This window comes from Penaeus monodon, chromosome 29 (assembly GCF_015228065.2).
Source record: "Penaeus monodon isolate SGIC_2016 chromosome 29, NSTDA_Pmon_1, whole genome shotgun sequence".
Taxonomy (NCBI): Eukaryota; Metazoa; Arthropoda; class Malacostraca; order Decapoda; family Penaeidae; genus Penaeus; species Penaeus monodon.
This window is the reverse complement of record NC_051414.1, coordinates 10505747-10506590: the sequence shown is the minus strand read 5'-3', so window position 1 is coordinate 10506590 and position 844 is coordinate 10505747. Positions and strand designations below refer to the sequence as shown.

General features: G+C 74.1%; 1 protein-coding gene across 1 annotated transcript in view; it reads left to right on the top strand.

The window, feature by feature from the left end:
- Window positions 1-844, top strand: part of LOC119591947 — a gene marked incomplete at its 5' end in the record, with an annotated part of 109644 nt that overhangs the window by 1298 nt on the left and 107502 nt on the right. Inside the window, 1 exon segment of the mRNA XM_037940702.1 lies at window positions 803-844. Within this exon segment, the coding sequence (XP_037796630.1) occupies window positions 803-844 (42 nt within the window).

Here is an 844-nt window from a genome sequence, read left to right as displayed (position 1 = left end):
AGCCCCCCTCTCATAGCCCCCGCCCCCTTCCCCCTCCCTCCAGCCCCCCCTCTCATAGCCCCCGCCCCCTTCCCCCTCCCTCCAGCCCCCCTCTCATAGCCCCTGCCCCCTTCCCCCTCCCTCCAGCCCCCCTCTCATAGCCCCGCCCCCTTCCCCCTCCCTCCAGCCCCCCCCTCATAGCCCCCGCCCCCTTCCCCCTCCCTCCAGCCCCCCCTCTCATAGCCCCCGCCCCCTTCCCCCTCCCTCCAGCCCCCCTCTCATAGCCCCGCCCCCTTCCCCCTCCCTCCAGTCCCCCTCTCATAGCCCCGCCCCTTCCCACCTCCCTCTTAGCCCCCTCTCATACCCCCCCCCCTTCCTCCTCCCTCCAGCCACCCCCCTCATAGCCCCCGCCCCCTTCCCCTCGCTCCAGCCCCCTCTCATAGCCCCGCCCTCTTCCCCTCCCTCCAGCCCCCCTCTCATAGCCCCCGCCCCCTTCCCCCTCCCTCCAGCCCCCCTCTCATAGCCCCCGCCCCCTTCCCCCTCCCTCCAGCCCCCCTCTCATAGCCCCGCCCCCTTCCCCCTCCCTCCAGCCCCCCTCTCATAGCCCCGCCCCCTTCCCCCTCCCTCCAGCCCCCCTCTCATAGCCCCCGCCCCCTTCCCCCTCCCTCCAGCCCCCTCTCATAGCCCCGCCCCTTCCCCCTCCCTCCAGCCCCCCTCTCATAGCCCCGCCCCCTTCCCCCTCCCTCCAGCCCCCCTCATAGCCCCGCCCCCTTCCCCCTCCCTCCCCCACAGCCTCCTGACCGAGGTCCTCCCCTGCCCGCAGTGACAGCGTGAGCAGCCCGAGCAGCGTGGGCGAGTGCATTGG